At 39.2% G+C, this 12,931-nt stretch overlaps 1 protein-coding gene across 2 annotated transcripts in view; it reads left to right on the forward strand.

Annotated features, from left to right (window-relative positions):
• The window catches only part of LOC126183235 (MAM and LDL-receptor class A domain-containing protein 1-like), a 433,083-nt gene that overhangs the window by 91,961 nt on the left and 328,191 nt on the right, over nt 1-12,931 (forward strand). For both annotated transcript variants that reach the window (XM_049925025.1, XM_049925024.1), the window contains exon 3: nt 11,629-11,659. In XM_049925025.1, coding sequence (XP_049780982.1) covers nt 11,629-11,659 — 31 coding nt within the window. The remainder of the gene's footprint in view (nt 1-11,628; nt 11,660-12,931) is intronic.

The following is a 12,931-nucleotide window of genomic DNA, read 5'->3' on the forward strand; positions in this document are numbered from 1 at the left end:
ACGATTTTTTTCACTAAATAAGACGGGAAATAAGGAAAGAAATATAAAATAGGAACAGTTTTTGCTCAGTTACAGCGACGATAATTATTTTGTAACTTCTACATTTACAACAGATGACATTTACAAAAGGTGTTCGAAAAAAAGAGCGGCCTAACAGAGCGATGTCCAGCGCTGCCACTGCGGGCGAGGGTAGTATCGACAAGATCAACCTCTGCAAATTTGGTGAGATACGTCATGTGGTGACGTCACATGTTCAGTATTTGTCATCCACTTTTGGGGTATTTCCCGACATTTGCGGTCCCATGTGTCTTATGTCAAATTACTTGTCTCAGTGTTGCCTACGTCGCTTCGGGGTTTTTTAAACATTTTAATATATATATATATATATATATATATATATATATATATATATATATATATATATATATATTAAAATGTCTCCAAACACACACACACACACACACACACACACACACACACACACACACATATATATATATATATATATATATATGTGTGTGTGTGTTTGGAGAGGATCTGTCTTGAGAAAAACACAATTTTTATTTCTGTTTCCCAGACTTGTTTTGCTGAAGTGTCAGCATTATCAGTGAGTTTTTTGTTGTCTTTCTTGTTACCACATGCCATGGATTTCCTGGATTTTTATGTTATTTAAAGCAGTTGTTTTCTTTCAGAGTTTGTAATTTTCTCTGATTTCCCATTATCTTCATTGTCAAGGCCTACACTAATATTCACTGTCACTGTTTACAAACAACTATTTGTGGAGCCTATGTCCACCTGAAAGTTTATTAGAATATCGTGTAAAAATCTGAAGTAAATCGGTCAAGAACTTTTCGATACTTTTGGTAACATCGTTGAAATATAACTTGTCTTCGTTTAGAAGTGTAGATTACATATATACGTCGTCTATGTCTGTCCGAACGCTTATTAGTGCAATGTGCAAAAGTTTGAAGTGCATTTATCCAGAAATTTTAGAGGTTTTCAGTAACAACATTAATTTACGACTCGTCTTTAAATAGTAGTATGGATAGTGAAAATATAATAGTTGCAAATACTCCAATGTATCACGAAAATCCCATAAAAATCATGTATCGTATATTTTAAAACCGAGATGGAATTTAGCACATCACAAGCGGAGGCGTTATGGAATGATTCCTTTTGCCTGATTAACCTTAATCCTCGTTCTGTACTAACTGTAGTGAAGGTGGCCAGTGGCCGAGCGCTTCCGTCCGGAACCGCGCTGCTGTTACGGTCGCAGTTTCGAATCCTGCCTCTGGCATGGATGTGTGTGATGTCCTCAGGTTAGTTATGTTTAAGTAGTTCCAAGTCTAGGGGCTGATGACCTCAGATTTCAAGTCCTATAGTGTTTAGAGCCATTTGAACCATTTGAAGGTGGCCAGGTATGTTGAGGATTTGTGACGCTGCTTTAGACACAGGAAAGCCTTCTGCAAGGCTGCTGACGAAAAACGTTGTTTCCTTTCTTCCTGAGGCATACAATATGGACTGCCCTGGGGTTGAACTTCATAGTAATTCAGTTTTACCATGCAAAAATGGTAGCTCTTCATGTTTTTCAGGGCTACTTTTCTAGATGACCTCCACGAGTGCCAGTGAACTTTGGAGAGCTTCTTTGTTCAGTACATAGATTAGATACTGCTTTTTGAATATTTCATCTACAAAGGGCGGCGTTATGAGGGCTGCGACTTTTGATCAACACAAATAAAACAGTTTCTGCGTCTGTCACTTATTTATTTTGCCACTAACCAATTACCACAAACGCAAACTACGGACTTTCAACAGTTATTTTATATGAAAATGTATACATGCAGAAAACCTTAAAGTCCTTCGAAGAAAATTATAGCATGCAGCTAGACAAATATCCTAAAACAAATTCCAAAATGAGCTGAAGGTCATTCTCAAAAATACTAACTTCCTGCTTACTGAAAGGGAAAAGCACCAATGTATATTCATGAATCCAACAGTACCACGTTTAAGGTCTCAATTAAAGGCTCACAAAGAAGATGGCTCTATAAGAGCAATCTCCAATTCAATGAATTACCCTGGGTACAAAATTCTACAGATACTCAACAAGATCCTAGGGGATAACTTTCTGGTTGAAAGCAACTACTCAACAAATTGTAGCCTCTCATTCGCCAGTGAGCTGAAGGACATACACAGTACTAACAAATGCCAAATAATCTCTTTAGATGTAGCAAATCTGTATACTAACATCCTCATTCATGATGCTTTAGCCTTCTGCAACTAGTATCGAAATATAATTTCTTCTCTTTCGATGGAAAAATCTACAAACAAATAAATGAGCAAGCTATGGGTGCTAGCATATCAGGAAACATAGCTGAACTACAGCACAAATTTTTCACAAAAAAAAAACAATATGCACTGAAAAAGTTCAGTTCTACAGAAGATATGTAGACGATACGTTTCTCATGATTCATGGGGAAAACAAACATTCAACAAAATGCACAAGTATATTACATTCACCTGTGAACAGAAAATAAATAACACCATTAACTTCCTCGATTTTACCGTCTGCGAACAAGATAACAAATATGTATTCCAAATTACAGGAAAGCAACCACCACTGACATAAATATATAAGCTACCTTCTGCCACCGCAACATGCACAAACTAGCGGCATACTGCTCAATGATCCATAGAGCTCTAAAAATCCCATTGACTGATGAATCATAAAACAGATAGCTGTAGCTAATTGGTAGAAACCCACACTAATAGACAATTTAGTTAAAAAATTAAAAAATTAACAAAATGATCACCAAGAACCAAGAAAGTACATTAACAACATGCACCCCCTTCCTTCATCTGTCAAAAAAATGTCAGTATCTTCAAGCGACACAAAATAAGAATTTCATTCCAAATAAACTATAAAACATGCCAAAGACTTCCTCATACCTTAAAAAGCAGTCATTATCAATTTTCATCGTCTAGCACAAATGAAATCATATGTAGTAAATGCCCGGCTTAGTACATAAGTCAAACAAGCCGTAACTTCCACACCAGATTTAAAGAACACATCAACTCCTTCTGATACAACACACCACACAAATCTGCAATAGCTTCCCATGTGAAAGATACAGAACATCGATTTGACAATGTAGAAAGCAGCCTTGAAATACTATATACACTGAACAAAGGACACAAACTGTCTCTATATGAAGAACAAGAAATCTATATTATGCACAGACAAAACACTTGGGAACATCTACTCAATGCCAAGCAGGCTCAACCAACTTTTCCAAAAGCTTTGACAAAATACTTAAAGCTTTCACATAATTCACAGTTTCGCTGCGCAGCAATTAATATAATCACTCCCATTCATCCCTCAAAAAGTTCAGCTTACATTACATATGTACAATATATCATCATCATCATCATCATCATCATCATCATCATCATCATCATCATTTAAGACTGATTATGCCTTTCAGCGTTCAGTCTGGAGCATAGCCCCCCTTATACAGTTCCTCCATGATCCCCTATTCAGTGCTAACATTGGTGCCTCTTCTGATGTTAAACCTATTACTTCAAAATCATTCTTAACCGAATCCAGGTACCTTCTCCTCGGTCTGCCCCGACTCCTCCTACCCTCTACTGCTGAATCCATGAGTCTGTTGGGTAACCTTGCTTCTCCCATGCGTGTAACATGACCCGACCATCTAATCCTGTTCGCCCTGACTGCTACATCTATAGAGTTCATTCCCAGTTTTTCTTTGATTTCCTCATTGTGGACACCCTCCTGCCATTGTTCCCATCTACTAGTACCTGCAATCATCCTAGCTACTTTCATATCCGTAACCTCAACCTTGTTGATAAGGTAACCTGAATCCACCCAGCTTTCGCTCCCATACAACAAAGTTGGTCGAAAGATTGAACGGTGCACAGATAACTTAGTCTTGGTACTGACTTCCTTCTTGCAGAAGAGAGTAGATCGTAGCTGAGCGCTCACTGCATTAGCTTTGCTACACCTCGCTTCCAGTTCTTTCACTATGTTGCCATCCTGTGAGAATATGCATCCTAAGTACTTGAAACCGTCCACCTGTTCTAACTTTGTTCCTCCTATTTGGCACTCAATCCGTTTATATTTATTTCCCACTGACATTACTTTCGTTTTGGAGATGCTAATCTTCATACCATAGTCCTTACATTTCTGATCTAGCTCTGAAATATTATTTTGCAAACTTTCAATCGAATCTGCCATCACAACTAAGTCATCCTCATATGCAAGACTGCTTATTTTGTGTTCACATATCTTAATCTCACCCAGCCAGTCTATTGTTTTCAACTTATGATCCATAAATAATATGAACAACAGTGGAAACAGTTTGCAGCCTTGTCTTACCCCTGAAACTACTCTGAACCATGAACTCAATTTACCGTCAACTCTAACTGCTGCCTGACTATCCATGTAAAGACCTTTAATTGCTTGCAAAAGTTTGCCTCCTATTCCATAATCTTGTAGAACAGACAATAACTTCCTGCTAGGAACCCGGCCATATGCCTTTTCTAGATCTATAAAGCATAGATACAATTCCCTGTCCACTCATAACACTTCTCCATTATTTGCCGTAAGCTAAAGATCTGGTCCTGACAACCTCTAAGAGGCCTAAACCCACACTGCTTTTCATCCAATTGGTCCTCAACTAATACCCGCACTTTCCTTTCAACAATACCTGAGAAGATTTTACCCACAACGCTGATTAAAGAGATACCTCTGTAGTTGTTACAATCTTTTCTGTTTCCATGTTTAAAGATTGGTGTGATTACTGCTTTTGTCCAGTCTGATGAAACCTGTCCCGACTCCCAGGCCATTTCAATTATCCTGTGTAGCCATTTAAGACCTGACATTCCACTGTATTTGATGAGTTCCGACTTAATTTCATCCACCCCAGCTGCTTTATTGCACTGCAATATATTGACCATTTTCACCACTTCCTCAAATGTGATCCTATTTCCATCCTCATTCCTATCCCATTCTACCTCGAAATCTGAAACATTACTGATCGCATTTTCACCTACATTGAGCAATTCTTCAAAATATTCCCTCCATCTGCCCAAGGCATCCACAGGATTCATCAGCAGTTTTCCTGACCTGTCCAAAATACTTGTCATTTCCTTCTTACCTCCCTTTCGAAGACTGCTAATTACACTCCAGAATGGTTTTCCAGCAGCTTGACCCATAGTCTCCAACCTGTTTCCAAAGCCTTCCCACGATTTCTTCTTGGATGCTGCAATTATCTGTTTGGCTTTGTTTCTTTCTTCAACATAACTTTCTCTGTCTACCTGGGTTCTGGTATGTAGCCATTTTTGATACGCCTTCTTTTTCCATTTACAGGCTGCCTTGACTGTATCATTCCACCAAGCTGTTTGCTTCGTCCTACTTTTACACACTACTGTTCCAAGACATTCTTTAGCCACTTCTAGCACTGTGTCCCTGTACCTTGTCCATTCCTTTTCCAATGACTGTAATTGACTACATTCAACTAACTGGTACCTTTCTGAGATCGCTGTTATGTACTTGTGCCTGATTTCCTTATCCTGAAGTTTCTCCACTCTTATCCTCCTACATATGGACCTGACCTCCTGCACTTTCGGCCTCACAATCCCAATTTCACTGCAGATTAAATAATGATCAGTGTCATCAAAGAATCCCCCGAATACACGTGTGTCCCTCACAGCCTTCCTGAATTCCTGATCTGTTATTATATAGTCAATGACAGATCTGGTTCCCCTGCCTTCCCAAGTATACCGGTGAATGTTCTTATGTTTAAAAAAGGAGTTTGTGATTACTAAGCTCATACTGGCACAGAAATCCAAGAGTTGTTTCCCGTTCCTGTTGGCCTCCATATCCTCTCCAAATTTACCCATAACCTTTTCATACCCTTCTGTTCGATTTCCAATCCTGGCGTTAAAATCACCCATGAGCAGAACACTGTCCTTGTCCTTTACTTTAACAACTACATCACTGAGTGCCTCATAAAAACTATCCATCTTATCTTGATCTGTCCCTTCACAATACGAATATACTGACACAATCCTAATTTTCTTGCTAGACACTGTCAAATCTATCCACATTAGTCGTTCGTTTACATACCTTATTGCAACTACGCTGGGTTCCATTTCTTTCCTGATGTAAAGCCCTACACCCCATTGTGCTATTCCTGCTTTGACTCCTGACAGGTAGACCTTGTATTCTCCCACTTCCTCTTCTTTCTCACCCCTTACCCGAATGTCACTAACAGCTAAAACGTCCAGCCCCATCTTACTTGCAGCCTCTGCCAGCTCTACCTTCTTCCCAGAGTATCCCCCATCTCATTACCATTTGTTTGCCAAGTCGTATCTTAGGAGTCCCTGGTTTGTCAGTTAGAGGTAGGACTCCGTCACCTCCAAAGGTCCGAGGCATTTTGCTCTGACTGTTGCCAGCATCATATTTATAGTACCAGGGAAGCAGATTGCTAGCCTTACTTGCCCCGATTCCCATTGAGTTTTTCACCCCTAACGGTTGAGGAACTAACCGGTGGATTTGGTAGTCTTTGCCGTATGAGCACAAAGGTGACCACGACTCAGAATATGTACGAGATGCCCAGCTTTATTCCAAAGTAACTGGTATCCCGACTGTCGGGACCACTTACTTGGCCACTCATACGTTGCCCGTGGTTCATGAACTAGGACATGACTACAGGGACCCACACCATGAACCACATGTACAATATATTGCAATCTTTTTATATATGAGAAATTATCATAATAATTGAATAGTTCAAGAGAAGCCCATTAACATTTTTAAAACAAAAGGAAAATCTATTTATGTACATAACTATTTAATCGTTATTTTTGTATCCAATACTGCAGCACATTCACATTAAAAATGTCTATATATCTCCGTAATATAATAACTGAGTTGTGCGTATGATAATATTATCGTGCAGCCCATTCATGTATTTTAAAAAGAAAAACATACTTTTGTAAAATCCATATTATCTTGTATCTCTGTATCCAATGTAAACTAGTATATCTGTAACATATACAACTTCTTTGAACCGTCAATGTAAATGAAATATTCAGTGGAGAGGACATACATCAAGCAACAATATGCAGACCTTTTTAACCTCTAAAGTGCCTTTTTTAAATCAACAATTTTTATCATTAACAAACGACGCAAAATAACCCATACTGCCCTTGTCTGTACTCTTCACCAACACCAGCCACGTAAATAAACAATTCTCCACCTGAAGATGATGGTGTGAAACATCGAAATGCGCAATGCCAAAATAAACAAACGAATGACGCAAAAAATGTTTTATTAATATTGCTTTTTGTCTTGAAAAACTTATATTCGCCTTCTCTTCAGTCCTGGCTGTTATAATGAAATCGTTAGAAGCAGACTGCTACACTGCTTAGATGCTGTTCCCATGTGGCCTAGATCACGTAGGTGTCATCAAGGTGATTTGCTTATTGTGGAATACCTTCACTCAATTGATCTATGCAGGGTGTGCCAGGAAAAATGTCTAATATTCAGGGATATAACCAGAACGATAATTCGAGGCACAAAAAATCCAGTAAACATGGATTCTAAAGCGCATACCTAAAGAGCTATGAGCACTTCCTCTTCGATACTATGTAACTAATCTCTTCTACTGCAAGCTCTTTGCTTTCCATATTTTGGCGGGAAGTAATATTGACCAGAACAAAAAAATTTCTAATAAATATGGGCTCTAAAATGCGTATCTTATGAGATTTTCAACTTTTTCAGTAGAAGAGACGTGTTTATCAGTAGCAAAGATGAAGAAGTGCTCGTAGCGCTTACGGCATGGACGACAGAGCCCATGTTCACTGGACATTTTCTTCTTGTTTTGGTCCATACCACCACTTCTCAAAATATGGAAAGCAAAGAACTTGCAACAGAAGAGATTTGGTTCACAGTATCGAAGGTGAAGTACCCATAGCTCTTAAGGTATGCATTCTAGATCCCACGTTTACTACAGTTTTTACTTCTAATGATCGTCCCTGTCATATGCCTGAATTTGACCATTCCTCGTGGGACATCTTGCATATCGCTGAAACATTACGGTGACAGCTGCGGTTCCGAATGATCCTTCTGTTGTATATTGTGAAATGTGTATTGTGAAATGTATATTAACGATAATAACTGCCTTTCGGGCTGTCCGTTGACGCAATTAAGAATAGCCCAGTCTTTGTAATCTTTGTGAACTTTTACATCTACTGGTTGTTATAAGATTATATGCCTTTGTAATCTAATTCATATCGTAATTAGAAATGTAATTAATGGAGTGCACAATTGGAATTTATTACGTATAGCCCATAATGACGACCTGTTTTAGATACGCATAGAGCAAGAGTGGTGGGAATAAAAATTTTTGAAACAGTGTGAGTGTCAGCCAAAAGGATTTTAAGAAAATACTGGCCTTGGACAAATTTTCCAGCAGTTTCTCGAAAATCGGTTGATCGTTTACTGTAGTTCTGAAGTCACGATATAGTCTTATGGTTCTATTCCGTTTAGTGATAATAACTGCCTTTCGGGCTGTCCGTTGACGCAATTAAGAATAGCCCAGTCTTTGTAATCTGTCAAGCTCTGATTTTACTGGCTCAGGTCAAACAAAAATATCGGGCGTACCTGGCAGAATCACAGTTAAGTGGCTATTTTACGAGTGATGTGGTCAGAGATATTCTTTGTGCAGCCCAGTGTAGATTCGCAAAGTTACTTAAAATTACAACACAAGTTATTTATATCATGAAAAGGTATTGAATTAGATGCAAGATTACTTTGCTGTTTGATCTAGAGCCGCAAATAAAGGAAAGGTATCAGCTAACAAATTTTAACAGCTACTGAAAAGGGCATTTAAAGTAATGGTGGTCTTCTATACGTTTTTCTTACTTAGTTATTACCTTGTAGCGGGGTCGTTCTTATTACGATTTCGTACTTCGTCGGATGTAGTAGCGTGCCCAATACACCACGAAGTCTCATGTTCTATTAATGCCATGGTTGCGCCAGTATCATTTGATATTCAACAAGTATTCTATTAAAGCGTAATTTCAGTATTAATCTCCCTGGCGTCTCACCTTTTGGGTCAACGACTCGCCAAACGGGTCGCCTGTCGCACCAAGTGTTTACAAAAGGCACACGGTAACCACGTGACTGAGCTTGTTGCAAGAGAAGCCTGAAACTGTGAGCAATGAATCAGTCTGAATAGGATTTATGGGAAACCGTTTCAGTTATATGCGAATGTGTGCTTTCTCGGCGAATTGCACTGACGGATTCTTCTCTGGAAACCAGTAGAAAATGTCCGTTTCAGAGCAACGTTTCGACAAGTTTCTTACTTTTCACCTTTTTTTTTTTTGTTATCAGTTTACTGTCCTGTGCTAACCTCTTCATCTCTGAGTAGCACTTGCAACCTACGTCCTCAATTATTTGCTTGACGTATTCCAATCTCTGTCTTCCTCTACAATTTTTGCCCTCTACAGCTCCCTCTAGTACCATGGAAGTCATTCCCTCATGTCTTAGCAGATGTCCTATCATCCTGTCCCTTCTCCTTATCAGTGTTTTCCACATATTCCTTCCCTCTCCGATTCTGCGTAGAACCTCCTCAATTCCTTACCTTATCAGTCCACCTAATTTTCAACATTCGTCTATAGCACCACATCTCAAATGCTTCGATTCTCTTCTGTTCCGGTTTTCCCACAGTCCATGTTTCACTACCATACAATGCTGTACTCCAGACGTACATCCTCAGAAATTTCTTCCTCAAATTAAGGCCGGTATTTGATATTAGTAGACTTCTCTTGGCCAGAAATGCCTTTTTTGCCATAGCGAGTCTGCTTTTGATGTCCTCCTTGCTCCGTCCGTCATTGGTTATTTTACTGCCTAGGTAGCAGAATTCCTTAACTTCATTGACTTCGTGACCATCAATCTTAATGTTAAGTTTCTCGCTGTTCTCATTTCTACTACTTCTCATTACCTCCGTCTTTCTCCGATTTACTCTCAAACCATACTGTGTACTCATTAAACTGTTCATTCCGTTCAGCAGATCATTTAATTCTTCTTCACTTTCACTCAGGATAGCAATGTCATCAGCGAATCGTATCATTGATATCCTTTCACCTTGTATTTTAATTCCACTCCTGAACCTTTCTTTTATTTCCATCATTACTTCCTCGATGTACAGATTGAAGAGTAGGGGCGAAAGGCTACAGCCTTGTCTTACACCCTTCTTAATACGAGCACTTCGTTCTTGATCGTCCACTCTTATTATTCCCTCTTGGTTGTTGTACATATTGTATATGACCCGTCTCTCCCTATAACTTACCCCTACTTTTTTCAGAATCTCGAACAGCTTGCACCATTTTATATTGTCGAACACTTTTTCCAGGTCGACAAATCCTATGAAAGTGTCTTGATTTTTCTTTAGCCTTGCTTCCATTATTAGCCGTAACGTCAGAATTGCCTCTCTCGTCCCTTTACTTTTCCTAAAGCCAAACTGATCGTCACCTAGCGCATTCTCAATTTTCTTTTCCATTCTTCTGTATATTATTCTTGCAAGCAGCTTCGATGCATGAGCTGTTAAGCTGATTGTGCGATAATTCTCGCACTTGTCAGCTCTTGCCGTCTTCGGAATTTTGTGGATGATGCTTTTCCGAAAGTCAGATGGTATATCGCCAGACTCATATATTCTACACACCAACGTGAATAGTCGTTTTGTTGCCACTTCCCCCAATGATTTTAGAAATTCTGATGGAATGTTATCTATCCCTTCTGCCTTATTTGAACGTAAGTCCTCCAAAGCTCACCTTCGTTACAAGGTGACAAATAAGACAGTTGTCGAAATGACGCTGCAACATAAACGTTATCAGTCAGACGCATATTCGAAGCAGGGAATACTCTTTTCATACACAGCAACATAAATCTGTATCGTGGAAGAATTTTGAGGGCCATTTACAGTGACTACACACTTTCTTTGTTTTCGTTTCCTCTTTCCCCGCGTTCGCTTAAACTGTGATTCTTTGAGTGGGTAGTTGCCACCTGTTTCTGTCTCATGTAAACATTTAACTAAGAGTAAAATGAAGAAAAATAATTCGTGTTCGTCTACTACTCCTTTCAAAATTATCATACGTTTATCAGGTCGTAAAGTACAGCTAGTACGTAGTATTTCTGTTAAAATTGTGTACGTATTCAGAAAAGGACAACTGTCCACTCTGGGCCAGATAACTTTCCACCAGACAATTATCCTGTGCTATTTCTAATGAACTTTCTTGTAGCTGGTGACCTTCACTGCCTTGTATTATTCATGAAGTGGACGACTAGTTATTCCTATATATATGAGCCAACATTTGCGACCTGAAAGGTAAATGTCTATGATCTATTCAGTATTCGGTATGAACGATTAAGTAAGGTTGTAAACAGCCTTTTACAGATAAGGGAAAAAATCAACATTGCCTTAAAACAAACTCACAAATACTTTACAGTCATTGGTATTCAGTCATTATGTAGATTATTATCTTAGGACTTAAGTTTTAGTCCATTTTATATTTACTAAATAAATGGTGCTCTCTCATTTTCAGGAACGCTTCAAAAGACAGCCAGAGCCATCAGGTAAGATATTTTGTACTTCTAATACGACCCCCATCGTTTCCTTATTGATTATGGAAATATCAGAGGCAGCCAAACGACTCCCCTACACAATTATATTATCTTGTCAAGATGTTGTAACTTCGTAAGTGCTTTTTCATTGTAATTCAAACGAATGTACGAGACATTAATTCTTGACGACCAGTGAGTATTTCTTATGGCAATTACACTTAGTAATGTTTTTAGGGTACACGGTATCTCTAATCGAAAAATGTGTTATAACGAGAATTGCCACATGCTTCAGTAAAAGTTCTACATCAGTATCTCTGTTCCTCATCACTAGTCAGTTCGGTTGGCATTGTTACTGTAGTTGACAAAATCTTTTATAGTTTTCAGAGCAATAATCCAAGCATAGACTATTTAAAGTAGTCTATACATCAACTGATGTTAATAAATATATTCGGAGCTACATCTCGAATATGCTATAATGTGAACTAATTGTGCTTTCTGAAAACTATCAAATCGTTTAGCGATAGCCTTTCACAGTTGATACGTTCTTCAAGCCGAGAGATGTAGCTTACATTGTAATTGTACACTGTCCAGTCACATTAATGTGATCACCTCTCAAAAGCGTGAATAACCACCTTTTGCAGCGCGGACGTCAGCGAGACATGCAGGGAAAGAGTCAATGAGGTTCTGGAAGGTACCGACCAACAGCGATGTGGAGCACGCTGCTTCCACTTCTGCGCTAGATTTCTCCGTTGACACTCCCGACAGAGGTCGTCGCACAGATTCACAGTTGGATTTACATCTGAAGAGTTTGGTAGACTTTGAGGAAGTACGGTAAACTAATCCTGGTGCTCTTCGAACAACAAATGCACATTGCGAGCTGTGTGACACGTAGCGTTGTCCTGCTGGTACACTATGTGATCAAAAGTATCCGGACATCGCCAAAACAAACGTTTTTCATATTAGGTACATTGTGCTGCCACCTACTGCCAGGTACTCCATATCAGCGACCTCAGTAGTCATTAGACATCGTGAGAGAGCAGAATAGGGCGCCCTGCGGAACTCACGGACTTCGATTATGATCAGATGATTGGGTGCTTGTGTCATACGTCTGTACGCGAGATTTCCACACTCCTAAACATCCCTAGGTCCACTGTTTCTGATGTGATAGTGAAGTGGAAACGTGAAGGGACATGTACAGCACAAAAGCGAACAGGCCGACCTCGTCTGTTGACTGACAGAGACCGCTGACAGTTGAAGAGGATCGTAATGTGCAATAGGCAGACA

This window comes from Schistocerca cancellata, chromosome 4 (genome assembly GCF_023864275.1).
Source record: "Schistocerca cancellata isolate TAMUIC-IGC-003103 chromosome 4, iqSchCanc2.1, whole genome shotgun sequence".
Lineage (NCBI taxonomy): Eukaryota > Metazoa > Arthropoda > Insecta > Orthoptera > Acrididae > Schistocerca > Schistocerca cancellata.